The sequence below is a fragment of the Ostrinia nubilalis genome, chromosome 25 (genome assembly GCF_963855985.1).
Source record: "Ostrinia nubilalis chromosome 25, ilOstNubi1.1, whole genome shotgun sequence".
In the NCBI taxonomy this organism is placed as follows: Eukaryota; Metazoa; Arthropoda; class Insecta; order Lepidoptera; family Crambidae; genus Ostrinia; species Ostrinia nubilalis.
In genome coordinates this window covers 8,160,737-8,187,094 of record NC_087112.1, presented here as the reverse complement: position 1 = coordinate 8,187,094, position 26,358 = coordinate 8,160,737, and the positions used below count along the sequence as shown (strand labels likewise).

Here is a 26,358-nt window from a genome sequence, read left to right as displayed (position 1 = left end):
ATTTATTTCATACATACTAAAACAAAGAATTCCCTAGAAACCAAATGTTCAAGGGCGACCATAAATTGGCAATTTTCAACCGTATCCCACAAATCCTTAGAGAGATGATCGCTGAAGTATTCTTTGAGTTTTTTAGTTTTAGGTAAAAGCTTGCTAGGTTTCGCCCGCGGCTTTGCCCGTTCGAAATTTGGTTTGTCATCATGAGATGCGTGTCCTTCTTCCAAAAACGGGATGAAAACTATCCTAAGTTTACCCTGGGTCTAATTCAAGTTTCATCTAAACTTGATCCTATTATGTTGTTTTTAAGAATATTATTCCGAATGTTAGACCCCACTGGGAATCAAACGCAAGACTTCTGGGTCTGAGATAGGTGGTATTACCACAGAATAATAATAAGTATGATATTACTAGTTACAATAATTTAGAAACTTTTTACTTAAAAACTACATTCCAGTCGTTTTCTCTTGATGGCCATCTTCGCTTTTTCTCAGTATAATGCTATTTAAAACATAATTGCAAAGTAAAAAAGGCGACTTTAATACCAGTAAGGAAAAATATGAGACGCTGAAATTAAAAGGGCATTTAGCGAAAGAAAAGGGATTTTCTGCAAAAGTGTCATTTTGCGAAAGTGAATTTCTAAGAAAAAGGCATTTCTCTAAGTTTCATTTTTTACTAGTAGACATTTTGCGAAGGCTTGCGATTGGCGCCAATTCCACTGCCTCTGTGGTCTAGTTAAAACAAAATTAAAATACAAAATAAAATTTACTTATTTATTTAAAGATACTGCTTTTAAATAGCAATTTTATCACGATTAGACCGTCTGTCTCAAGACCTAGAAGTTCCTGCTTCGATTCCCAGTGGGAACAAAATTTAATAATTTTATGCCAGTGGCAATAAAATTAAATCGTTAATACAAATTAGTTACAAACCTCTAGATTTGTAAAGTATGAGTTATTCAAACAAGTCAAATGATTCATAAGTAATTAAGTAGCTTACATGGTTTCCAATCACTTCTTATCAGCTCTGATAACATTTTTAATTAAGTACTTTTATCAGGCTTGAAACTTCTTGTACTATGAACATTGAAGTCGTTAAAATGCCTGCAAGTTCGCGTAAATATTTCTCTAAATAGAACTGTAGTCACAAAAATCAAGTCAAAATAATTTACATAGCAAATATCTGTCACTGCTGAACATAGGTTGCCCGGTTGGTAGCGGCCTGCGTCCAGCGCCTTCCTGCTACCTTTATGATGTCGTCGGTCCACCTCGTCGTCGTCGGACGGACGGACATCCCACGCTTCTTTTCCCGGTACGCGGCCTCCATTCCAGAACCTTGCTGCCCCATCGGCCGTCAGTTCTGCGTACTATGTGCCCTGCCCATTGCCACTTCAGCTTGCTAATCCGTCGGACTATGTCAGCGACTTTAGTTCGTTTACGGCTATGGCTGAGATGCAAACTAAAAGCGGTCAAATAAATGTAACCCACTCATCCACATTGAAGAAATATTAAAGAAAAAGTAATTTACGCACCCTTATGCAATTTTTTGATAATTTTCAAAATGGCGTAGTTACGGCTCTTGAATGAAATAAATACAGTAAAAGGTAAAAGACAATATTAGTTATTTACAAAGACAATATTCCTTCTTCCACTAAAGGGAAATATTCATTACTAGCTTTTCCGCCCGCGGCTTCGCCCGCGTGAAATATTTTGTCTGGCACAGAAAAACTTTATCGCGTATCCCTATTTCAAAAACCGGTATAAAAACTATCCTATGTCCTATCCCGGGACTCAAACTATCTCTATGCCTTTCATCAATATCGGTACAGACGTGAAAGCGTGACAGACAGACAGAGTTACTTTCGCATTCACATAGTTAAATGAAAGGCTCAAAGTAATTGCCGCGATGCCTACAATTATGTCCAGGGACCTTCACAGGGATTGTGTACGGAATCTCCTTAGTATAAACAGTGAGATTCGCCAGATAAGTATGGTAGATGCGAAAATACCTGGCATCATCCTCTAAGCCGGGGATTTAGTTGGCGGGGCGGATTTACACGGCACGATCGCTAAATACACCGACGATCGTAGGAAAATTTTTGTTTGACATCTGTCATTCGCTTTAGACCCGTCTTTCCCACTGGGCACTTTGGGTACGTGTACAGGGCCGCCACCGAGGGAGCCTCTGTCTGCTCAAAGGACATTTTCCCTGATGATACCTAGTAGGTTAAAGATGTAAAAGGTATGGACGTCTAAAAATAAAAACGTAGCCCTTAAGAGGCTCTTTACATGTGTCTTTATCTTTACCCTTTTTTTTTATAATCTCCGTCTTATTGACCAGAGGCTGTAGCCGGTGTAGCCGAACCGTATCCCGACTTATCCGACCAATGCTCATGTAGAGACTCCGTATTTTAATCGGCAGACAGTGGCGACTGAGTTTGTTGCGGCGCTTCTTCTTAGCACTTGCCAAAATAAATGTTGGTTTCGGCAAAAATATTAAGAGACACGTGAAGGCTCCATAAGAGCAGCTTTAAAGTTTTTTTTATTAGTCTTTTATTTTTGTTTAATTATTTGACGATATGTACGTCCTATTTTAATAGTCCATGCAAATAAATGAATTTTGACTTTGACTTCTTTATTTTTCGTGCCGTGTAAAGGCCGCGAAGAAAACGCAAGTTAGGGAGATTGTATCTAACACATGTTGTACTGAGAGGGATAATCTCGGATCTTTGAATTGCCGACGCAATGTTACGTAATAAGAATTCTGCTGAACATGCAAAGCTGCTGGGTGTTGCGAAACAATGTATCGAGTCAATATGGAACATTAGTATTGTTTTGATACCTTTCCATATTTAATTAACTTAAAAAAAAAGCGGTCTAAATAATAAAACCTACTACAGTAGAGCTGACTTTAACCGTAACTTTACCGATAACCGGTGTTTTTGTTTGGAGTTTGTCAGATTTTTGACGTTTGTGAACGTAAGATGGTGAAACTCAGCCTAAGACTTTTTCCCGCGCTTCCCTTTCAAAAGCTAGGATAAAAACTATCCTCTCTCTATCCTTTCCTGGGACTCCCAACTATACCTACCAATTTCATTTAAATCGATTCAGGCGTTTAAGCGTGAACAGACAGATTTTCGTATTTATAATATTGGTATGGATGGATGGATTTTATTAATCTAATCTTTACATGTTTTCTTTAGTCATACCTCCACACTGTTATTGTTATTTACACAAAGCACCTTTTATAACTTGTAAGGTTTGATTATTTCCATAAAATATATTTATGCTAGAATACAATCGCTTTAACAGTATTTCCACTTTTATTAATATCAACTTTTTTGTTACAGGTATGTTTTTTTAAATCAAGCGGTGGCATGGAAAAATAATAGAGTAAGTTAATCTAAATATGGTTTAATTACTTGACAGTACAAATTATTTCAGCCACAGGACGTCCACTGCTGAACATAGGCCTCCCCCAATGACTTCCACATCGCACGGTTGGTAGCGGCCTGCATCCAGCGCCTGTCCTGTCCAGGATGTCCTATGGCTGAAATGAGGATGATGACAGCCAATATACACAGCCAAAATATTTACATTCACAATAAATGATTTAAGAGTTAAAAAGTAATAAATTCCGTATACTGTTTTCACTGATAAGGAAAAATTATTTTTTATTACACGCATAAAATCCAGCGAATATTAGACACAATTTATTTCTGTAACTATGTACCTAGTCTACTGCCTTAACACTAAAATATATCCATATCCTATGGCCACGCGATTTGTTCGATCCACTCGATGTACCTCGACACTCTCGTATACACCCCCGGCGCCATTTTCCTCCCACAATCCCTCCCAAATGACGTCACCCCCACCACTTTGTGGAGGGGGAAAGTCTTAACACAATTAGCTCTATCCTCCATCACCTGCAAAGGTCCCCCTGAATCCCCTTGACAGGTGTCTCTGCCCCCATTCTCGTAGTCTCCCGCACACAGCTGGTCTTCCACTATCCCCTGAGCCAGGATCTTCCTTTTAATCATGAACCTCATGGTCATATTACAGGTGACATTGTCAACGATATCCACGTCCACCTTCATCAGCGTCTGACTTCCAGATCTACCACCAGACATGGTCACTCCAAACCCAATAGCTGTTAAACGTTTGTATTTGACATCATTTCGGGTTTCTAGACAAGCAATTCTTATGTCTCTGCTTAGAATGAAGTTCGGTTCGGCCCTCATTAGGGCAATATCGTTGTATTTCGACGGTGGTTTGTATTCCGGATGGCAAATGATTTCAGCGACGTCCCTCTCTTGAGCCATTTCGTCGATTTCATCAAACTCGAACGTAGCAGTTCCGACTCTCATGATGCTGGCTTTTCCACTGTTCGGATCTTCTCTGCAATGTGCTGCTGTCAGCACCCATTTCTCACTGATCAATGTCCCTCCGCACTTCCAAGCGGGTATATCATTGATGTTGTGGCGAAATCCTATCAACACCATATGAGGGTATAGGAGAAAGTCTATGGGAACTCTCACACGGGACATCGGAAAGAGAACGTTGTGGCATTCCAGCATGCTCTGTCCATAGTTCCTGCATGCTTGGTGTGCTTTTTCTCCAATGGAATGGGTAGATTTCAGCCAAGTTATGAGGAGAAGTGCGCAAAGCATATTCAAGGCTGCATAGCTATGTTTCTGTGCGCCCGCGCACGCGGCCCCGACGCAACTGATTCGCTTAAACGATTTTAATGCGCTCAGGCATTCAGTAATCTTGACGTGACGAATCGGACCTGCTTAAGTCGATGTAATTTAGTGTTTGGTGTTGCTGTGCTTATTAATGGCTGATTAAGAGGCGTTTTAATTAAATAATTCACAGCTTCAGTTTTAATCGTGTTTGGTTTTATCGTAATTACTTGCGTTCTTCAAAATTTCCCGCGGCTGTCAAAACATACCTTTTAATTAGTTTTAACTGGCCTTTGTCCAGCTGTGGACGTTATTTGGATGTAACGAACAAGCCAGGATTACATACCTGACTAATTTTTGTGAGTACTTTGTAAATTAAGGCTCATGAAGTCTGACACCAGGGTAATGAAGGTCAGAAGTTACACGCGACATAGAAGAAAAAAAAGGTCAAGGAATCGGAACAAAATACGATTGTAGTTTTCGTCAAACGCTCACCAAAAACATATTTGCCGATACCCAACAATAGAAATCTTAGGACCATAAAAAGCCTGAAATCTGTTTATTTATAACCCATTGTGTCCGATGAAACGTCTCTTTTTGACCATTCCCAACCCTGAAAGGCACCACTTTTTCCCATTCGGTCCCAAAGACCTACTATTTGCCATCGGCAACACAATACGGCAAACATCCAAAGGAATGAATCCTCGGGATGGACGTAGAGTCCTGAAGGATTGGATGTGGCAAATATATTAATTTGTAAAGAGAGGAAGAACCCTTGATTGCACCCTTTTCAACTTTATTTAAAACACGCGCATATTTAATAGAAAATCGAGATGATATACAACTAGACCTTGACCCTGAGTTTCTTTATGTGGATCTTCAAATCCCACATAGGCAGGCCATAAGCGTACCATCACCAGCTATCTCCTTGAGGACGATAATCTCCAATCGAGAATCATTTTCCATCTTTCACCGGTTCTGCGTCAAATATGGCCGGTTCAACACAATACTAATTAAGTTTATTTTCCCAACACCACATCCACATAGGAGGAACTCCTCCTGTTCTTCTGATAAAATTCGTTGTGGGTCCAATGACAGTTCAACTTTCCCCCGGGACAAACTTTACTTTCACTGGTTGGGTTATTGGCGGTCAATCTGTAGATCCTGGCTGCACAGGAGTTGCAGCGGTGGGAACGAGAGGTGGGATTAGTCCCGTACACAGGAGTTGCAGTGGTGGGAATGAGAGGTGGGAATAGTCCCGTAATACCACATCCACGTCTTCCCACATCGTGACTATCGGCACAACGGCAATCAGGTCGCATGTGGGTTCGAATACAGGTTTAAAAGAGAAATATTTCCGCGTCCTGCTTCTTTTGCTCTTTCGCATATTAACAAATACCGCTTATTCCCCGTGATTTACTAAAGGGTACGGAATGGGGTTATTACGGGGCTGCTTAAGGCGGTCTTTTAACACACGCTATTTGTGAATTGTCTTTGATATAAATGTAAACAAAATAACCCATTTGGGTTACAAATAATTTTAAAGGATTATTATTTCATATAATATTATTTAGAATTCTGTCATCTTTGATTCTCTTCTTTTCTGGATGATTCTAAATTGGATGAACTCGCTAATCTGAGCCTTAAGAGTAGGCACACCGTTGATTTTTCGTCGGCCGATAGTTTAGTCGGGCAGTTGATCAGTATGGGCATGTATGGGAGTGCGCACACTACGCCGATTCGATTTGGCCGACTAAATAGTTGAATGCGATTCCCAACTGCCTTCCAACTAAAGTATCGTCCAACTATCGGTCGATAGCTTGATCAGTACGGCGCTCCTCTACGCGCACCGCCTACTCTTATACCATATGTTTACATTAAACGTCATCCCTAGCGAGTACGTAAAAAAATCTATGAAGATTTTAGTGCTTTGCAACCGCTAGGGGCGCTGTACAAACACACATTTCATGTCATAATGTAAACTCATGATGAGCACACAGATAAGTAAGTTCATCCAGTTACATACGTAAATAATACAGTTCTTTTCCCTAACTCTCAATACTTTATTTAGAAATAAAATATAGCGACATATTTAAATCATAATGACTCGTATGTTCCCACAATATCTAACAAAAACCTCATACAGAAGTGGGATCAATACCGCCGTTATCCATTAGCTATTGAAATAAGTGGATAAAATAAGGGGCACGCTGCAAACGACAAGGACTTTATATACAGGGTGTGCTTGCAAATTGGAAAAATGTATTTTAATGAGAAACTGTTTATGAACCGAGTTTATTTTGTACTTTAACGACGACGAACGAATTAAATAACTTTGATTTGAAAGATTTAAATTAGAGGTTTTGAGCTATAGTGTTTTTGCATTTTACTTTTGTGAATTATTTTTTTGGTAACGATGTAGCAGAATTTACTGTTTGAAATTAATAAGGCTCGTATTCTGAAACGACTGACAAAAGTAAAAAACATAAAATTATGCATTGTCACTGGACAACATGTTACGATGTGTTTTGTAACATTTGTAAGATCACTTATAAGCTGTGGAAATTTGCTATGAAATACCATAGTTATACTATAATTGTAATATTTGAATAGTTTATGTATGTGGTTGACAATTAAGTCTTCTGCTTTGTTACTTCGAGTGACAAAGACTTGAGTATTTTAATTATGATTTGTGAAACTGAATTTAGAAATTATTATTAGGGCATTCGACTGACATAAGTCTTCGAAATAAGAATAACGATTTATAACGGCTACTTATTGACAATAAATAAATAAAGGCTGTAAATAAAATTCCCTCCATTTTAAGGAACACCCTGTATATAAAACTATCTTTCAGGCGTCTGTCTGTTCGGGGAAATGAGGTTTTTCACAAACTTACAATGAATTTAATGAGATCCTCCTCAAACAAGGGAGGAAAAAGGTTGAAATTCCGTAATTAAACTCAAGAAGTAACCTTTGGTAAGTTTATTAGGTATTAAAATGATAATCGGGAAGTTTTCTTTTTGTTCTTCTGGAAGAACTAGTACATAGTGTTAGTTTTTAAGAATATTTTCCTCATGAATCAAGAACTTGAAGTTATTTGTAAGAATTTTGAATATTTTAAGATGATTTTAGGTTTGTCTGGTTGGTTGCTGTTTACAGTTGCGGGTTTGAATCTTTCTGGGGTCAAAATAGTGTGATAGCATGTAATTTTACACAGTTAAAGATGTTTGTATTTCTCTCATAAATAAATAAGGCATTGTTAGCAGTGTTGCCAACTCGGATTTTGAAAAAGTCGTAGGACAGATTAGAAAATTACGTAGAAATGGTACAATTTCTATATAGAAAATACGTAGATCTACGTACTTTTTTTTCTGAGTGAAATGAAGAGAGTAGGGGTAGGTAAAAGTAATAAAACGACAATTTATATTACCCTAAAAGTAGTAAAGTACACTTTTATTGTGTATCATTTTCAGACAAATTAAATTTATACATAATTATATTTGTTGGAAAGAAGGAAAAAAGTTAAAAAAATGTCGAAATACAACAACACCTTCGAAATCTTAGCACAATCTTAGTTCGAAATATTTTTATAGTGAAGATTCACTTTGACCGTTTGACGGTTTACACACACAGTCACGTCACGTCACATTTCAAATTTCTTCAGATCAAGGCTCTTCAGTGACAGTGACATTTACAGGGGGGCGCTGTACATTTTTTCTATGGGGAAATGTCAAAATAACATTAGTTACACTTACGACTTTTGCCACATGCCAAATAACCGTTATCGGAACCATGATCGAACTTTTTCGCGAAAGTAAAGCAAACTATGCCCGTTCAGCCTATTTTGCAAATTTGATAGAAAATGCGTAGATTCTGGGACTAAAGTTCGTAGGTTTGCAAGGAAGGCTTAAAATACGTAGATCTACGTAAAAATACGTAGAGTTGGCAACCCTGATTGTTAGTTTCCTGTTAGTTTCCTGTTTTATTTAGTTTAACTATGTATCATTTCGCCTTATTATCTTTATCTTAAGTGATTCTGATGTCTAACTAAAACATGATAAAGTTTCTTCAAAATCCGTCCAGTACTTTTTGCGTGAAGGCGTTACACAAAATTTCGCTTTACCTTATCTGGTACCTCAAAAATATATCTGTATAGCATTATTATTATACATTTATATCGAATCTAAAATATCGATCCTATCCATTATTAAACTAACAGTTGTTCCCTACACCAGATGTCGCCACTTGTGCTCTCAAAATATTGCCCAAACCCCTTTTGACATATTAACTTATTCAACCGTGACCGACCCATAAACCATAGAGGAATAAAGAATTCAAAATGTCAATTTAGCCACCCCACGCGAATTTCGACTTTATATTCATGACAATACACTTTGAAATAAATTCACGCGGGCTTACAGACGTTCATATACCCATCTTGTACTGAATAACCAGGAGTGTGAGCTCTATTGTGGTACTAAATACATAGAAACATAGGTCAAGTAATATGGTCACTATCGCGAAGACGGCCAAGTTACAAGAGCTCTATTGGAGTTTATTGGAGCTGTTAACAGGGGTCAAAGTTGAATGGTGGGATGTATGGAAACATTACGTTATGGCATTTCGCCAAACGCCTCACACGACTGTAAACTTAATAGTTTCGGTACCGACAGCATAATGACCGTAACATGGTATTAAACTGCATCTACTTGTTGATATCGGGATCTAATTATGTCTAAGATAAGGTAGTTTGCTTAGAGATTAGCTCGTATTTAATTAAGTATGCTTTATAATTTGACTGCAAGAGCAAAATGACGATTTGTAAGAACTATTTATTAGTCTAAACAAATAAAGAAATTTTGACTTTGACTTTAACTAGCGGCCGCCCGCGACTTCGTACGCGTGGATCCCGTTTTACCCCCTTCATCTATCTTACGCGGTTTAGATTTTTTCATACAAATGTTTTTTCCCGCTAACTCCCGTTCCCGTGGGAATTTTTGCAAAATCCTGTTGTAAATAAGCTTTAAGTTTACTAAGGTACCTGCATGCCAAATTTCAAGCGTCTAACTTAAGCGGTTTAGATTTTTCATACAAAAGGATTATCCCGCTAATTCCCGTTCCCGTGGAAATTTCAGGAATTCCTTTCTTCTTTCTTCCTTCAAATTTCAAGTGTGCTGTGCGTTGATATGTCAGTCATTCAGTCAGTCAGTTTCTCCTTTTATTTTTATATTTAGATCACCAATGTAAACAATCGATGGCTTGTTTTTATGGTCGCAGGTTTGAATACTGTCGGGATCAAATTTGAAACAGACGGAGATATTATTCAAGTAATATTATTTCTATTGGCTGATGGGGCAGCAAGGTTCTGGAGTGGAGGGCACGTACCGGAAAGCGCAGCTTAGGACGTACACCCACAAGGTGGACCGATGACTTCATAAAGGTAGCAGGAACGCGCTGGATGCAGGCCGCCACCTACCGGTCATTGTGGAAATCATTGGGGGAGGCCTATGTTCAGCAGTGGACGTCCTATGGCTGTAATAATGATGATGTGTAAAAAAGCAGTTTTATTTCTTTAAAATAATACTTTTCTTTAGCTTGGATTGGATGCAGTGCGTAATTACCCTCACCAAACTAAATGTCTCGAAACTCGAGTATAGATGACCCACGCTGAACTGTCCCACCAAACTCAATGACAGGGGGGCGCTACCATCGTTCAACTATATGGTTTCCAACATGGCAAAAATCTGAACCAGCGATCCGGTATAGACGGTGGCGCCCCACTGTCAATGTCATCGACAGGACAGTCCAGTATTTTGGAACTATAAAATCCTTTTGTCTTTTTTTGTTGACATTCTATTTTTAAATTCCTGACAACAGGCGATGTATTTTAGAAGTATTCGAAATCCAAATCGCATACGAATCTGCTTAGTGTTAGATAATCGTATACAATTTAGTGAGATTTTTATGCGAAATGAATTTCGAATGCTTCCACAATACTTCCCCAGATCTACCTTCTTTTGTTTTGGATTTAAATTAAAACTAAAATATTTTATTCCATTTACGCCCGTATTCACAAACATTACTATAAGGTCTCACAGTTCGCGTGAACGCACAGGGTGACAAACGAACTAATCACAGAACTCTATTCTACGCTGTGCGTTCGATTTGCTGCTTCACTTAAGCAAGCATCGTTTGTGAATAAGGGCGTTAGGGTTCTTGTATTACGTTCTAGTATAAACATCAAATTGTTTTTTAGTTACCACGGCAATAATATCTTCTTCTTCAATCAATAAAAAGTTATTTTTATACTGAAATAATCGTGGAAAAATGCTACAGGCAATTCAAATATTTTCAATTCAAATACATCAAACGAACCGTTCAATTATGAACGCAAAAAGAATTCTGCTTTATTTAAGTTAACAAGGCTTTTGTAAATACAGTGTTTAAACATTTTCAAATATTTGCACAATCGAAAAATCGTGGGTTTCTTCGTAATGTCCATCAGTCCATCGGGTTCGAATTTTGTTTTTCTGCGATCCGAAATGTTCGGCGATCAGATATTCATGGCAGGGTTCAGGGGTAGTGATGGGAAAGGAATAGTTTGTTTGATCGATAAAATATTGTAATGTATTAAAAACACAGAATTCGGACAAATTGTATTTTTTTTAGAATGTTGTGTATCTTTGAAAATAAATTGATAGTAAAATAAGGTGTAACACTTTAAAACCTACTCCTCTGTGCTGAAGGTCTTGACAATTCTTAGATAAGGCTTAAAAACTGAACTAATACAACTAGATAACTTCCCACAGAAATAACTACTACCAGTGATTCATCAATAAATCCCATCTAAGTTGGCACTCTCAAATTGCCTTCACTCCACGTGCAATGGTGACTTTATCGATATCCCGTTCAAGGACAACTATCGACACCTTTACCTCACTATGGCTGTTATCTTATAAAGTAGGTCAAGTGTACGGCTTTATATGCCGACGGTACTATTTGAATTGTACAAACTGCGCTTTGCAGGCGATACAGAAACGATAGTACGAGAAAACTATGGACTAAGGATGTATTTTGGACTAACTACTGCCCGAGACTTTTCCCCTTGACGCCAGCACTGCTTTCGTTCGTTTCAGCCGAAAGACGTCCACTGCTGGACAAAGGCCTCCCCCAAGGGTTTCCACAAAGACCGGTCCTGCGCCGCTTGCATCCAGGCACCTCCCGCGACCTTCATCAGATCGTTGGTTCACCTAGTGTGAGGCCTGCCCACGCTACGTCTTCCTGCTCGTGGTCGCCAGTCTCGAGAACTTTCCTGCCCCAGCGGCCATCAGCTCTACGAGCTATGTGCCCCGCCCACTGCCACTTGATTTTAGCGATTCTGCGGGCTATGTCAGTCACTTTGGTTCTCCTACGGATCTCCTCATTTCTGATTCGATCTCGCAGGGAAACTCCGAGCATAGCACGCTCCACTCCACTGCTCAAATTGATTAAAATTCAAAGGTGAACAACCAACTCAGTATGAAGCGTTGGTACAGATACTAAGTTCTTTGTACAGCTGCAAAACTTATGCCATTTTATACCTTATTTTAGTAGTATACTGGTGAAGGTCGCGGGAAGAACCTGGATGCGGGCAGCGCAGGACCGGTCTTTATAGAAATCTTTGGGAGGCCTTTGTCCAGCAGTAGACGTCCTACGGCTGAAATGATGATGATGATGATTCTTCAATTTTTTTGGCCCTTTAGTTTACCGTTTTGACTCAAGTCCAAAGTTTACCCAGTATAACTTTATTTTGGTTGAATTTACATGACAACGCAAACTTCGGCTATACTAGTTTTATCCCTCGAGTTTTGTCGACTCGCTGTTTATCCGGCTGTCTGGATGTTGGCAAATAGATATAGCGGCCGCGTTGTAAATGAGGATAAGTTTATTTTTATTGGTTCCTTTTTCGTGTATTTTGGTGCAAATAGACTGGTAAAAGCTGTTGGTGGAATAAGAGGCCTTTTGTTTGGTTTTTTAAATTTGTTTTGGCTACTTAAAGGCTGATATAAATACAGTGCAATAGTTACATTTTTTTCAAAAGTGCCTCTTACAAGATTCGAACCTACAACCGTTAGGTACCTACTGGCAATTCTTTTAGCTATTGCATTTAAATTATACCTAATCAATATATGCCCAGAGGTACGAAAACGATCCAATGGTACAAGTTCTCTTGCGATGCCTATAAAAATACCTGTAAATATGCCAAATTACATAAAAATCTGACACCTAAATAGTTCTAGGCATGGGCTAATAGCGGGTGTTGCATACCAGGAATTAGATTGTGTCTACTTGACAAACTTCATAATATGACTATTAACATTGAAGAAGAGTCGCTTTTGAATTATGAAGTAGATACTGGCTTTTTTCTGTAAGAGGTCCATCATAAGACCATCTGAACTCATCATCATCAGTTCCTTTAGTCTCCACGGAGACGACGACTTCATAAAGGTAGCAGGAAGGCGCTGGATGCAGGCCGCTACCAACCGGCCAATATGGAAATCATTGGGGGTGACCTATGTTCAGCAGTGGACGTCCTATGGCTGAAATGATGATGATAATGGCCTACATTTCTCACGCTGATCAGATTGAGTTAATTATTTTAACCGACAGCAAAAGGAAGAGGTTCTCAATTCGTTTGGTATATTTTGGTTATAAGCCTATTATTCTTACTATCAATGGGGCACCACAAAACAATTTCTAAAACCCGATTATAGTAACATCGTAAGGAAATTCCATAGCAGATCTTTTGTAGTTTCAAAGGTTTTCCCCGAATATTTGGGGCGATTGGGCCGGGGCAAATATCTGGGTCAGATACCGAATGTTGCCCCGAATCGGATGTTATTATGGCCATAGTTTTGGGGGATTGTAAAAAGGTGTTATTGTCTTTTGGGGGAATAATAGGAGAAATTAGGGAAGATATCTGCAGCGCCATTTTGAATTTAATATACATAGTTAAGTGATAAACAAATGAGAACCTCCTCCTTTTGTTGAAGTCGGTTAAAATAATAAAATGCTGTATTTTTAATTTATTTACATGTATTTTGGTACCAGATAACGGATAGAATCGTACTTTTTTCTGGTAAATTTATTTGCTAGCATAGGTTTTTTTTGGGTGGTGGTCGAACCCGCGACTGCTAGCATAGTTTAGTTATCCCGTACGTGAACTTGATCAGTCGGCAGTTTTTGCATTTTTATGTTGTTTAAAATAAATAAATGGGGTTAAAAGATAAATAATTTAAAACATACAACTATCAGTAATCAATTTTTTGTATTAAAATACATTTTCCATCAATTTTATGTAAATATGAAAAAAACCCAAAAGTAACGATATCATTACTCAGTTTAATTTAAATTAATAGAACATGGATTAATCTAGATTCTAGAAATCTAGACTAGATTTTATCAGATCAATGAATGTGAACCTAACACCGCTAATTGAACACTAATTCAAACTTACACAATATTGTTTATCGCTCGAATATCTTGCAAACCGATTGGTAATTAATATCAAAGCGCCAAAATTGATTGCGTTAAGACAATAGCTTGTAAACATTCCAATGATTACTGCCACAGCTCGGATTGATCAGCTAGTTCTTACGTAATAGGTTTCGAGTCGGACATATTAGGTAAGTATAAGTATTTCATAAGCGCATAGAAAATAAATGGTGTTCTTTTTTTACTTACAGTTACATTACAAATATATGTTGTTTACCAGAACTTATCCAATAGACAAAGCAATCAAAAATAGTGTTTTTCATTGGTTTAGGCTGACTAAAAAGCCGCCTGAATGATGAAAATGTTACAATGGTAATAGCTCGCTCGAAATATGCTTATTATCTCTTCAACGACTTATTATTAGGTAGTCAAACACTCATGCCCGCAGGAGTAAGGCTGAGAGAAGTGGAGTTATTGTGCTAATTTTAAGAAATACGATTTCTTAATTCTAGCTCACACCGCGATGAGATATCCTATTGCTTTATGTTGGTGCATCTCCACTCCACAGACTTCACTCTTATTCTCTCCACAATCAGGACAGTTAAAATTGCCTAGAATTTGTTATAAACAATATGATATTTTTCGACTCAAATCAATAGTTTTTTGGGTTCAGTTTTGCCAAGTGTAATGAGCTGTCTGATCTTACTGAGCCATGTCATGCGCTTTGAAAGTCTACACCATTTGATTTCGATGCCATGGGCTCCCCAACTAATTGGTTTTATTACAGAATTACCGCGTATTGTTAATTGAAATGTTGACAGAGACGTCGGTGTTTGGCGTGCTATCGTGAGCGGGGTTCAATGGGTTTCGGAGGTTCGATAATTTCTAGTTAATGATTGGATTAACCAATAATGGGCGAGGTTAAACGAACTTTAATTGATTGGATTTTAGTGTAATCAGGATTTTGATTAATGTATTTTTATAGGATTAAAAAAAAAAGATAAATTAATGCCGAAATTAGTTTATAAACCCGGTAGCGCTTGAGTCTCAATAGCAATTTAAATGATTTTTTTATCATGAAAATAAAACTTTCCAGCTATTGACGAAGGCAATAATTTATTGCGAGTTAAAAAGCTCTCTTTAACTACGAACAGCATACTGCAGGTTAATATTTAACCGTGGTAAAGAGTTGGCTTGACATAGAGCGATTATCGTGATGACGTCTGGTTGTCCTAACGAAAGTTAAAAAAGCACAGTTTCTGATATGTTTAACTAAAGGACTATTCCCACCTCTCGTTCCCACCACTGCAACTCCTGTGTAGCCAGGATCTACAGCTTGACCGCCACAAAAACCCAACCAATGAAGGTCAAGTTTGTCTCGGGGGAAAGTTAAACTGTCATTGGACCCGCGACGAAATTAATCAGAAGAACATAGGAGGAGTTCGAAATTAAGGTTCGACTTCCCTCCATTGCAAAGCGGATGACAGGTGACAAACAAAGGTTTAAAACCTTTAAGAAAAAGATTATGCACCACGGACAATAAATTAAATTAAGGGGGCCTATCTTATGAGCAATTAGCAACTACCTGCCAATAATATTTTTCACAAAATCGCTTAAAAGCACGGAAATTTTTCCTTGTCGCGACAAGATCGGTGTAATAAATTGCGGAAACAGATGTATATTGTATTGAATTAAGCATTATGTCACGTTCATGTTTCCAAAGATCATACTCCCACAAGATATGATGGATATGTTTAACTGCCAATAATAGCTTAAAATAGTCGTTAGTGCATACAATTTTATGATGATGATGAAAAGAGGGCAAAATAAAGGTTAATATAATTACCGTCATAACGAGGTATAGGCATTTGCCGTCGAAACTTAAAATCTACTTTGCTTAAACCCATTTTCTTTTTAAATAAGAGTGATTATTTTTTAATAACTTGCAATAAATTTTGTCCCCGCTGGCAATCAAACCCCGGCCTAACCGACGTGAGAATGTACACACATGTCAAATCGTCACGCTGCCTATAAACGGACGGCACCCCCGGTAATTATAAAGGGTGGGTCGTAATTACTGCAATTATTGGTTTCTTGAAGACTTAAGTGCAGTGGAATGTCTGTTCTTGCGTGTGCTGTGGTCATTACGGTTGAAGTTGTTTGGAAAATACTAATTTGTGTTGGTTTGCTGCAAATGTTAGTTTATCACAGAATAAGTACGTAAGATTTGATAATATAAACATACCTGGGACCTGTGCTACGTCCACCCACAAGGTGGACCGACGACCTCATAAAGGTAGCAGGAAAGCGCTGGATGTAGGCCGCTACCAACCCCGCGATATGGAAATCATTGGGGTAGGCCGTCGATGTCCATTGCTGAACATACAGCAATGGACGTCCTGTGGCTGAAATGATGATAATGATGAAGCATACCTGAATATCTTCACCTCTCGATCCCACTGTGCAACTCCTGTGTAGCCAGGTCAAGTTTGTCCCGGGGGAAAGTTAAGCTGTCATTGGACCCGCAACGAAATTAACCAGAAGAACGTAGGAGGAGTTCGAAGAGCCTTTTAGAAAAAGATGACAGTAAGAAAAAAACTAAGCTTGTAAAAATGTATTTCGTATTTTAAAGAAATATTTTCAAACCTAAAGGCTGTCTGGATAAAATCCCTTCTCAGATAATAGGATTGTATGTGTATTCCTTTTATGAAGAAAACATCTGTATCATGTTTCGCTTTTGTTTCATATCCATGTCAGTCAAATTTCGAACACTCGTTTTCTAAATTCAAATATTATTTTGAAATGTTTTCGGTGCTATTCCATTTTTGAATCTCCTTCAATAAAAGGTTCTCATTTGGAATTTGGAACGTTTTGTTTGTGTGTGAAAAGATATGAAGAAACCGCACGAATTCATAATTGAAAAAAGTAATGGAGAGGTTATTCTAATATCAGAATACAGACTTATAGTCGGCCGATAGGTGGGCCCGATTCTAATTTGTATGAAGAGTCGGCCGATATTAATATGCGCTCTTTCATACATGTCCTACTAATCAACAGCCCGACTCAACTATCCGCCGACTAAAAATCTGTACTCTGCGTCTAGGCTTAGACCGCATTCGATTCATCTGATGCAGTTTAAGAAAGTGTGTCACCTATGAAAAATAGGTCACCAAAGTTAATAAATCTCAACAAACAAAGTCACGCGCTCGCGTAGTATCAAACACAATCTGTTCTGAAACAATAAGCAAACCGAACGCCTTGTTATGTCCGCCATTCTCGAGCTAACGCGTAGTTGTCGCATTATAACGGAAAAAAGTTTAGGGAAAACCGTCGCTTGGAAGCAATATCTGGCCCAACGGTACCCATGTGAACGGTACAGGAGTGTAGAGAATCTGGATATGGCTTTAGAGTTTATTTTTCGCTGTAGAAATGATCTAATAGGCACTATAATCCGGGCCTTTTCAAGGCGAGAGTGAATAAGTAACTTCCAGGGCAAATATGTACCATCTTAACATCTGGTGCGATTGCTGCCTTGTTCTGCATAAAAAAAAACTTGAAGCTTATCACTGTGGCATCTTATGACGCTGTATTAATAGCTATTTTGCCACAACAAAGTTTAGGCAGATGTGCTGTTGACTGTACTTACTAATGCACACTTATGTAAATGGTTCTAAAGTTCTAACGCCCGTATTTTCACAAACAAGAAGCAGAAGCAGCAAATCGAACGCACAGCGTTGAATAGAGCTCTGTGATTGGTTCGTGTGTCTGTGACCCTGTGCGTCCACGCGCACTGTGAGACCTCATACTAATGTTTTTGAATACGGGCGTAACAGTGTAGAATAGAACCATCCCCACTCTTCCCGTTGATGATTAGCGGCTATGGGACATAATTTGTGAAAATCTGAGCGAAGGCCTATTATGTTTCAAGATTTTACACGCATCTTAGAAATGTAACAAAATAAAACTATGACACATCCAAACAAAAATGATCTGTGTACGATCGCGTAAAGTTTTGATAGCAGATGCTTGGCAATATTTGACGGGGCCTCCTAGCTTTTATTTAGTTTTCATTTTCCGCGCCAAGGCACAGAGTACAACGATAACGTTTTTTTCGCGATATAAAACGTTATTTTTATAGTCGGGGTGTTATTGAATAGAGCTCGGTTATGGCGATCGCTTGATTCGGAACACTTATTTGTTTGATAATCTGTTCCGATTCGCGCTGTTGCGTCTTTTATAGGCTGTGTAATGTGTATGCCTTTGCGGTGATGTTGGTAAAAAAATTACATGACATTCGTTCTTTGGTATTCTTTTTTTTTATTATCGCTTGTGCAATTTTCACATATGGCCAGTATCAAAAATGACACTTAGAAAATAAAACAAAAACATGAAAATGACGATTCATTTTCCCGCCAAGAAGTTTATTTGTTTTCATAATATTTTTGAAATCGCACATCGTTCGAACTCCGAACACATTTTTAAAAACAATAGACCAATATTTTAAACAATGTAACTGGTTGGTTGGTGATCATTGAACCCTGGCAGTTTAAAGCTTATTTTACTGCAGTTTTTTGTTTTAACTGACATCGTTATTTTATTGTTTAGTAACAATTTTGTTTATTTATCAGATTAAGCTGATAAAACGTTTAAAAACTATTGTTGTCGCGATTTTCCAGGTACGATAAAACAATGGCTTCCTTAATTTACTACTTTAGATGCTTTTTTTTATATTGATGATCAGGCCGAAAAGGTGGAAGCAAACTTCACCCGGAATCCTCAACCACAGAGGACCTGGCTATCTTACCTCCAACTGCTGAAACACAAAATTATCCACCATTTACCCACGTACCAGCTCCCGATTTTTTTAAACCCTCGCCTGCCATGGTTTATTCCCCATTTTTTAGAACCCATTAGATCTCTTCCATCAATGGGGTCACCCACCATGACCAGTAACCAGCTGTTAGAAAAATAAATGTCAAATTTAACCACACGTTTGCATTAACCGCCAGGGGAGGTATTTCTAATAGTTCTAAACCGTTCTTAGGTTTTTTATCATTTTATTTTTAATTTTACATTTCTTTGGAATGTCGTTAAATGTTTGTAAAAAATAAAAATATGTATATAAAAAAATCCGCCATTTGCTTAATTTTTAAGACAAGGATTTATTTATATAGGTATTGAAGTCCCCCATCGTTTGACTTACGATGATCCACCCCCCCTGTTACACCCTGTATGTTTAATGAAAAATATTTGCAAAAGAATATTTTTGCACATTAGTACTTCTTCTATAACTCATAAATAACTACATAGCATAGCCTATCTGTATTTGTGTGGAAAATCCAGTTTCTTATAATTATGATGAGAAATTGTGTACCACAGGTGTTACCCAAGAACCAGTACAGTCAACGTTGAAAATTAGCTATGCTGGACCATGATTTTTTCCTAAAAAAAAAGCCACAGAAACAAAATAAAAAATTATACGTTTTTCAAAGAAAAAAAAAACCAATCGCAATAAATACTCGTAGCAATTGCTTGGAGACTACTTACACAAAATAAAAAATGCTACATAAACAACTCTAAACTATCGCAGCTCAAGCAATAATTACTCATCCATATTTCGGGTCTAATAAAAAGGGAACAAATAGGTTTTTTTTTAATTCCACTCGCTTAAGTGATATCAGCCCCACCATTATGCCAAACAGAGTGAAATCCCCGTTTCATTACCGACTAATAATTCAGCTGACTGTACCCAAATTGATTGTATGGACGAAACATGTAATTTGATATAAAGAGCGGTCGTTATTTATTTTCGATGTGCGGGCGTACTTTTACGATATTTGAATGGCGGATTATTATTATTTGAACGAATAATTATAGTGTTACATGCAATATCTATTGGTTTTGTATCAAATTCTAATTAGCTGTGAACATCAATAATAATTGTTGATCAAAGTTACGACATTAAATAATAACTCTGGTGCATCCTTCGATATTTCGTAAACTAAACTAAACTAGACTAACTAAATAAGATAAAGCCATGCTTACCTTAAATGTTATCGTTGTACATTCACAGGATAATGAAGCTTTTTTTTAAATAACTTGAAGGTGGGATTCGAACCCAGACCTTTCGCTTGCCGGGCGACTGCTCTTCCATCTGAGGTCGTGGGCTCCACCATAGGCAGTTCGATTTATTCAAGTTATTTATTACTAGTGAGTTATGTAGCTTTCGAATGGTGAAAGAATTTTTAAAATCGGTCCAGTAGTTTTTGAGTCTATCCATTACAACTAAACAAACAAACAAACAAACAAACAAACAAACAAAGTTTTCCTCTTTATAATATTAGTGTAGATTATACTCCTTTTTATTATCCTTGGACATTTTACACTACGCTTCTAGTCCCAAACTAAGCAAAGATTGTACTATGGGTACTAGACAACGACAACGGATATAAACATACTTAAATCCTTTTTTCTTTGTAAAATACATGCATAGTAGTATGCATAGTAACGATTTATAATTTAGCTTTAGATGCGACCCTTGTCACTCTTAACGTTTATAAATTTGAAAAACTAAGTTTTTCTTTATTATTTAGCTTGTCACTAAATTATTAGAGTGAAATAATTCAGTTCGATTTTTACCAATATTGAGGAATTGTTTGATTTTCCTGCCCCAATCTATACTTCTATGTATACTACGAGTAATATTATAAATGCGAAAGTAACTCTCTGTCTTGCTTTCACGCCTAAACCACTGAACCGATTTTGATGAAATTTAGCATAGAGAGAGATAGTTTAAGTCCCGAGAAAGGACATATGATAGTTTTTATCCCGGTTTTTGAAAAGTTTTTCTGTGACAGACAAAATTCCACGCGGGCGAAGCCGCGGGCGGAAAGCTAGTATTTTATAAAAGAAAGACAATTGAAAACTTTAATAAAAACTATGAATGAATAAATCATTTAGCCGTCATATTAATCTGTCAAAAGGACCCCTAACCTCTCCCGAAACATAACACTAAACTGCCTACGGGGTCCGAAACACCCCCGCTACACTTCTGCGCTCCAGATTTTAATAATACAATTTTAATGCAACCGCTACCGCCGCACATGTCGTAATGAAAAATAAACAACGAGCGAATGCCGGTTGATTTAGGCCTAAAATAAACATTTAATAGAGCCCGGATAGATTAGGAGGGTTAGATCTATTGTGGTGCGGTTTTGGGTGCATTTGGTGTATTGCATCAAAGTCTATTTGTCTGTAAAGCCAGAAATGTTGATTTAAGGCTATGAGTAGAGATCCGGTGCACTGTTTTTGCATGACACTTGTTATTCAGTGGCTTTTTAATCAACTGAAACTCGAAAACGCGGTTCGAATTGGTAGAGTATTTTTTTATTTGGTCTACTGGACCCGTTCACATTTTTTTTCGATTTAAAAAAATCTAGAAAGAAAAAAGTTTCTTGTGATATTTTATGTTAATCCCAAACATTTTCATACAGCTAAATATACCTGCTTCATTATTTTGTTCATACAATACGTTACCTAATGACTGTTACTTTAGATGATTTTGTTTTGTTTAGCTGAAAACCGGCGGCAATCAAAAAGTTTTCGTAATAATTTAATATAATTATAATATATTTTCGTCAACTAACTATTATACATAATAACTCTCGGAAATCCTTCCCTTTCTGTATAAAAAACATTTCACTAACATATTCACCATCTTAAGAGCGTATGCCCGAATAATAACACCTCCGTCGTGTACGTGACATCGTCACATTTTTACGACTACCCGCCGTATCAGAGTGATTGCTGCCGACATCGTGTGTGTGGCGGGCATGTTGTTGAATTAGTCAAGTCAGTTTCTGCCTAGACAGCATTACAATTTTTACCCGACTGCGCCAGAAGGAGGGTTACTCAACGAATAATGTCTGAAGTAAAGCATCTTGGGAAGTACCTGGATGCGACTGGCAGGACCGTTCGTTGTGGAAATCCTTGGGAGAAGCATTTGTCCAGTGGTGATCGTCCTTTAGCTGAAACGAACAATTTCACGTGTTATGGTTATGAAAAATTAAACAGACTTCTTTATTACATAAACGAGAGAGCAATCAAATAAGCGAGCAATAAATAAATATTTGTTAAGAGACCAATGTTTATTATTAAGATACGTAATAATGTTTTATGAACTCTGTATTGAATTAGGTTTTTTTTTCAACTTCATACCTACTGTAGTAAGAAGATTTTGTTTGGGTCGTCCAAAAACATTTGTCTTTCCCGAGAATTATAGTCCGGGCCTCTTCAAGGCGAGTGAATTGGCACTCGTGTGTACCATCCTAGACTGCATCTCACTTAACATCAGGTGTGATTGCTTCAAATAAATCTGATTTATGTTGAAATGTATCAAGCAACATGTCCATTCTATGTTTTGTCATATTCCAAAAACTCTCTACAACTTACACGAGGCTCTGGAGCTCTATGAAGTTTCTTTTTGATGATAAAAGTGATTTCGTCCAAACACAAACGCGCACGCGTGCCTCGTGCCGAGTCCCTACGGCAGTGAACGGGTTATTTTGATGCTCGAATCAAATTGTTTCTAGCCTGTATAGATTTGATGCCTTCGCCATCATAACAATAAAAGAATCGCCTTTGCAATATCATAAATTCCTATTTATATTTTTCCAGAAAAATAAAAAAGTTTATTTGTATTGTTGTGAACAAAATTGGTATCGAAAATTATACTAGGCTGTATGATTTTATGCCTTTGCCAATAATGGGTTGAAAAAGAAAACTGTGAAAGTTATTCGAAATACTGAATAATGAATCTTATGTATGTAGTTACATGTTAGGTCATAAAATTAGAGTTTAGTAATTCATAATTTTATTTCTTTATTATTCGCAATACTGGCTGTATTGAGTTTACTTCTTTACTTTGTTTTTTTTTTATGTTTGCGTTACATAGCCTTGCATTCTATTTTTAATTTCTTGTTCCTTATAATGCTGTATTACATTAACAGCTGCATCTTACCTAAATAATCGATAGATTTAAGATAATTTTTTTTTTCAAAGAAAATACTAAGTTAATTCAATAAACTACTTTTGTGACTTTTATGATGATTAACTTTTATGATGATAATAGATTAAATGACTTTTATAGAAAAAGCAGCAGCAAAATCTTTTCTATCAACTTTGCTGTTAATCCAATAAGACATAAAAACAGACAATCATTGTCATTCGAATGAAACCACACACAATTTGCATCTAACCCCACGTTATCGATTGGGCCTCGATATATAATTTCACGTAACTTCACGGACCGTGAACAGCTCTAACTAGTGTTGTGCTGTGTCACGGAATTTAGAGGGACAAAGGGGATTTTTATAATAATAAAATACAATTTGATTCTAATATCGATTATGAGCTACGTGTAAACTTATAGAGTAATATTATAAAGAGAAAAGATATGATTTATTGTTTGTGTTGAACTCCGAAATTACATACTGGCTCTCTATGACAAAATTGTTCAACATTACAAATCTACATTAATTCTAATGAATATAGGCGGTACGGGGGCGTCGACCACGGGTGCGTCGAACACAGGGGGACTCGGCCACGGACCCCAAAGTTCGCCGGGTCAGCTATGAAAAATAAACAGACAAACATTCGGCATTTCTTCTTCCACTTTCATGAGCAGCAGCTGTGGATTAAAAATATCCCTGGTTTCAACTTAGTAAGTATACCATAATTAGGTATCTCTTTATCGTCATCATTTCAGACCGATTAGGCAATTTTGACAGACTTGTGACGTAACTATAACAATTAAAATAAGATGGTCAACCAAGCTAAATAATTCGCCATAAGAAGTTTTATGACCATTTTATCGACGTCCCGATTTAGGAACATGTCCCAACATTACAAGCCCATAGCAGCACTACCGCAAACCGCACAACAGCCGGGAATTGTCCGAGCCGAGCACCGAACCCCCGACCGCAGTCATCGGCATGCAACAGTTACCTAACTCAGATACTGCGTCTTGGATTCTACCGAAATAGGTATAGAATAGTGAATTGTGTGGACAGTGGCGGGCTTTGGTTGATTTCTGGGTAGCAGTCGATTTGAACTTATTTAAGTTATTTATTTTTTAATGACACATTATTTAGTACATAATTGTTAGGGTGCTATGGAGAGGGCTATGCTCGGTGTTTCTTTACGAGATCGAATCAGAAATGAGGAGATCCGTAAACGAACTAAAGTCGCTGACATAGCCCGACGGATCAGCAAGCTGAAGTGGCAGTGGGTAGGGCACATAGTACGCAGAACTGACGCCCGATGGGGCAGCAAGGTTCTGGAATGGAGGCCGCGTACCGGAAAACGCAGCGTGAGACGTCCACCCACAAGGTGGACCGACGACCTGATAAAGGTAGCGGGAAGGCGCTGGATGCAGGCCGCTACCAACCGTGCGATGTGGAAGTCATTGGGGGAGGCTATGTTCAGCAGAAGACGTCCTGGCTAAAATGATGATGATGATGATGAATTGTTAAGGGCTTGTTCCCGTGGCATTATATTGTATGTAAGTAATTACATATTAAGATAACCGAATAAATAAAAATAGGAGGAGGTTCTATAATATTAAACGTATGTATAATGTATATTTTTTATGTATTTTCCTACATTATAATGAGTATGATCAAATACACACGTCTTTTCCCAATATATCAAATAGGTACACAAGCCTACCTTCAATATCACATATTACTTAAAGTTAACGAGCCATCTACAAATGAAAGTAAGTAACAAATTGAAGCTAAAACATGTTTTTACATACATTTCACTCAGAATTCGTACGTTTTTGAAATCATGTACAAAATAAATCAGCAACCTAATCCCAATTAGTCAAAGCCCAAAGGACGGGCGGTTTCATATTGATTGCGCATTGCGAGATGGTCTGCTCGTGTCACAGTTCCAATAGTTCAGCCAACTCATGCGCTAGATTCAGGTTTCCTTAGATCCACTTTAAAATTTCAACACACTCTTTCACCCAGGCAGACCATTGAAGACATTTTAAAAGAAAATATTGAATAAATAAAATTTAAAAAAAACCTCTGGTAACAATAAAGACTATCTAGTGCGCTGGATACGGAAAAAATCATAATATTGTATTTAATTTAAACACTACTAATCCTATATTCTAAGCAAGTTGTTATACCTAATATCATTTGTGTGGATCTCCTCAGTCTTATTCCAGTGCTTGTAAATCTGATTTACTGACTGACAAGTGTTTATTATACAATCCAGATTTTTTAAGACATTTATTTTAATAATTATACTTATTATAGTTATACAGTTCACAGCGCACAGGCTTTATACATTTTTGTTGCAATTTGTTGCAAAATAGCGCTCAAACGCTTAACTTAGCTTGACGTGCTGTTTTCTTTTAAAATAGTAAGACACGGGTCTTAACGCGACGTTTATTAATGAGTTACATTATGTACTCACGGCTTGACGTTTCTGTTTTCTGTCCTGGAAATGGACTGTCTTTTTCACCCCGGCTGTGACCAATCTCTTAAACTGGTGGAGCCTAACCTCTTGACACGATCTTTCGCTTTCGCAACGCATTAGCTAACTTGTTTCACTATTTAAACCATTTGGCAATTTATATGTTAAATTGTATTAAATATTGAGTAACGTGAATGTTAATTTCTGACCGCTTGGAAGATGAGTCAGTGATTAATTGTAGTTGGGAAATACGTGTTTGATAAGTCAAGTGTCTGTAGATAAAATCACTTTTGGTTTCGATTCGAAATCGAAATTGTTCGATTCGATATTTCTCCAAGTTATGTATAAAATATTTAATAGAGAATTGTCAAATAAAAGAAAAGAAATACAAAATCGAACAAATAACTAACATTAGTTTTTGTTGTTAATCTAAGCACTTAAGTTATTAGGCACAGTTGTGCGTAGGTTCATAGATTTGTAGGTGATTTGTAGCTATATTTTATTTTTCCTAAATAAGTGGTACTTTGTCCAGCAGTGGACGTCATTTGGCTGAAACGAACGAACGAACGAAGTGGTATTCTAACTGTAACTATACCTAATTGTTATTATAATTTATGGGATTGCTACCATGTACCTTAATTTTGAGTAACGATATTTCGGCACTATTGCAACCGCCATGGTCACGGAGTAACTGAGGAAACTTGCGGGTGAGA

The 26,358-nt window shown here is 37.4% G+C and overlaps 2 protein-coding genes across 2 annotated transcripts in view; one reads left to right on the top strand and one right to left on the bottom strand.

The window, feature by feature from the left end:
* Window positions 1-26,358, top strand: part of LOC135084243 (uncharacterized) — a 739,141-nt gene that overhangs the window by 564,360 nt on the left and 148,423 nt on the right. The window lies entirely within an intron of this gene.
* Window positions 3,611-4,712, bottom strand: LOC135084295 (serine protease snake-like). Its single transcript, XM_063979102.1, has one exon. The coding sequence runs from the start codon at window positions 4,667-4,669 to the stop codon at window positions 3,767-3,769; it is 903 nt and encodes a 300-aa protein (XP_063835172.1). The 5' UTR covers window positions 4,670-4,712; the 3' UTR covers window positions 3,611-3,766.

Bases quoted from the DNA above. Each gene is read 5' to 3' on its own strand.
- LOC135084295 (XM_063979102.1), bottom strand. From the start codon at position 4,669: ATGCTTTGCGCACTTCTCCTCATAACTTGGCTGAAATCTACCCATTCC.